Below are 2,500 nucleotides of genomic sequence, written 5' to 3'. Positions count from 1 at the left end.
ACACATTTTTACCTTGAGATTTGCGTACGATTAGACCATTTTATTGACATTAGGAAGGGTCTATGGAGGTCAGAAGATTGATGGCCACAGTCTTCACTAGTTCAACCCCTTCAGTACTTAAGATTTGTGTACGATTAGATGATTCTATTGACATTAGGAAGGGTCTATGAAGGTCAAAAGATTAATGGCTACAGTTTTCACTATTTTACTCCTCCACGTAAGTTTGCGAAGCTGTGTAGATTCATTAAATAGTAAGCAGAATAAATATGAAAACGCGTCGTGGTACTGAGTTAATTAGGGTGTGTTACCTTTATAATTACCATATATATACACCTCTACTTATCTATAATGTGATTTTTACTACCTTCCCAGCGTCCCTCCTTCCCCACCCCCCTTTTTTATGTATTTATTTATTATTTTTTGTACCTGTATGTCACAAATCACGTAATTATTCCTTCTCCTTTCATTTATCTGATTCACATTCTTTTCCTTGACTTGACCTTCATATTTTCCTACCTGTGTGATTAAAGTGTTCTATCTTCACCTGACACTCCTTCACTTGTATCTTCCCACCTGTGTGTTATTAGCATACCTTTACTTATTCCACCTTTATATACGTTTAACCCCTTCAGCACCATGACGCGTTTCCATATTCATTCTGCTTACTATTTGGTGATTTTTTACAGCTTCAGAAACTTATGTGTGGGATTAGAATAGTGAAGACTGTAGCCATTAATCTTCTGACCTCCATAGACTCTTCGTAATGTTACAAAAATGGTTTAATCGTACTCAGATCTCAAGGTAAAATGTGTCCCAGTACTGAAGGGGTTGAAATAGTGAAGACTCTGGCCATTGATTTTCTGACCTCCATAGACCCTTTGTAATGTTAATAAAATTGTTTAATCGTACTCAAATTTCAAGGTAAGAATGTGTTCCAGTACTGAAAGGGTTGAAATAGTGAAGACTCTGGCCATTAATCTACTGACCTCCATAGATCCCTCGTAATGTTAATAAAATTATCTAATCGTACACAAATCTAAAGGTAAAAATGTGTCCCAGTACTGAAGTCTACTAAAATATAATGAGAACTTAAGGAAACTAGACCTAAACGTGGCTGTTTGTGTGATAGATAGATAGATAGACAGTTTTATTGACCACAGCAACAAGTTAACTTAAAATATACACTTTTTTATGCCTCTATCTCAAATCGCCATTAAATTTTTGTATCACTTGCTTCTCTACATAATTCCACCTTTACCCTTATACATTCATGGCGCCATCTCAAATAACCTTTAAATTCTTGTATCACCATATATAAAACTTCTCTACGTCCTTCCACCATACATTTCTTTTATGGCGCCATCTCAAATAATCATTAAATCTTGTATCACTCTGTATAAAACTTGCATCTCTACGTACTTTCACCTTTTACCCTCTCCATAAATTTATCTACTCTTCTTTTCCCTGTGGACATATTAACAAGCCAAACTCTTTCCCTTGACATAAAAATAAAGCTAATTAATGTAACTTACCTGATCTATTGTTTACCTTACCTGTGTCTCACCTTTACCTTTCTAATTACCTAACCTTACCTGTATCTCGCCATAAATTAATCAGTTTCTTTCCCTTGTTGACAGAGTAACCAATCAATTACTGTAACTTAACTGACCTGTTTACCTTACCTGTGTCTTATCTGTACCTTTCTAATTGCAGGTGAGTAGCGAGCTGATGAGGGAGGCGTGCGAGACTACAGGAGAGACAAACCCAGTAAGTACTTCCCTCAAGCGGGACTTTTCCACTCACTCACTCAAAACTCACACGCACACGCACTCACTCACCCACTCATTCGATTTTTTTATATTTTTTTTATTGATTTTATTTATTTATTTTTGACACGAATTTGAAGTCCACCATGACACGATACGGCACGTTCTGGAGTTTTATACGTGCGTGCATGCGTGCGTGCGTGCGTCGTGCTTGCTACTGCCTTGCTATGACGCTTTTGGCCGCCGCTGCGCACACACACACACACACACACACACACACACACACACACACACACACACACACACACACACACACACACACACACACACACACACACACTTTAAATGATACATGCGTTCACGTCACGTCACAACACACACACACACACACACACACACACACACACACACACACACACACACACACACACACACACACACACACACACACACACACACACCATTTTTCTAGCACACTCACGAAATAATCTGTCACACGCAAATGCACGCACACGCATGAATTTGTATTTTACCCTTTACCCCTCCCGACACACACACACACACACACACACACACACACACACACACACACACACACACACACACACACACACACACACACACACACACACGAGATAGAAGAAGTGTAAAAAAGGAACGACCGTATGGGTGGATGGAACACACACACACACACACACACACACACACACACACACACACACACACACACACAC

General features: G+C 39.1%; 1 protein-coding gene across 9 annotated transcripts in view; it reads left to right on the top strand.

Annotated features, from left to right (window-relative positions):
- The window catches only part of LOC123510633 (heterogeneous nuclear ribonucleoprotein L-like), a 212,584-nt gene that overhangs the window by 47,429 nt on the left and 162,655 nt on the right, over positions 1-2,500 (top strand). For 8 of the 9 annotated variants that reach the window (XM_045265937.1, XM_045265930.1, XM_045265931.1 and 5 more), the window contains exon 3: positions 1,714-1,767. The exons of the other annotated variant lie outside the window; for it this stretch is intronic. In XM_045265937.1, the coding sequence (XP_045121872.1) occupies positions 1,714-1,767 (54 nt within the window). The remainder of the gene's footprint in view (positions 1-1,713; positions 1,768-2,500) is intronic. 9 annotated transcript variants of the gene reach the window in all.

The sequence above is a fragment of the Portunus trituberculatus genome, chromosome 29 (assembly GCF_017591435.1).
Source record: "Portunus trituberculatus isolate SZX2019 chromosome 29, ASM1759143v1, whole genome shotgun sequence".
Lineage (NCBI taxonomy): Eukaryota > Metazoa > Arthropoda > Malacostraca > Decapoda > Portunidae > Portunus > Portunus trituberculatus.
Note: the sequence above shows the minus strand (reverse complement) of the source record. Positions and strands in the feature narration are given on the sequence as shown.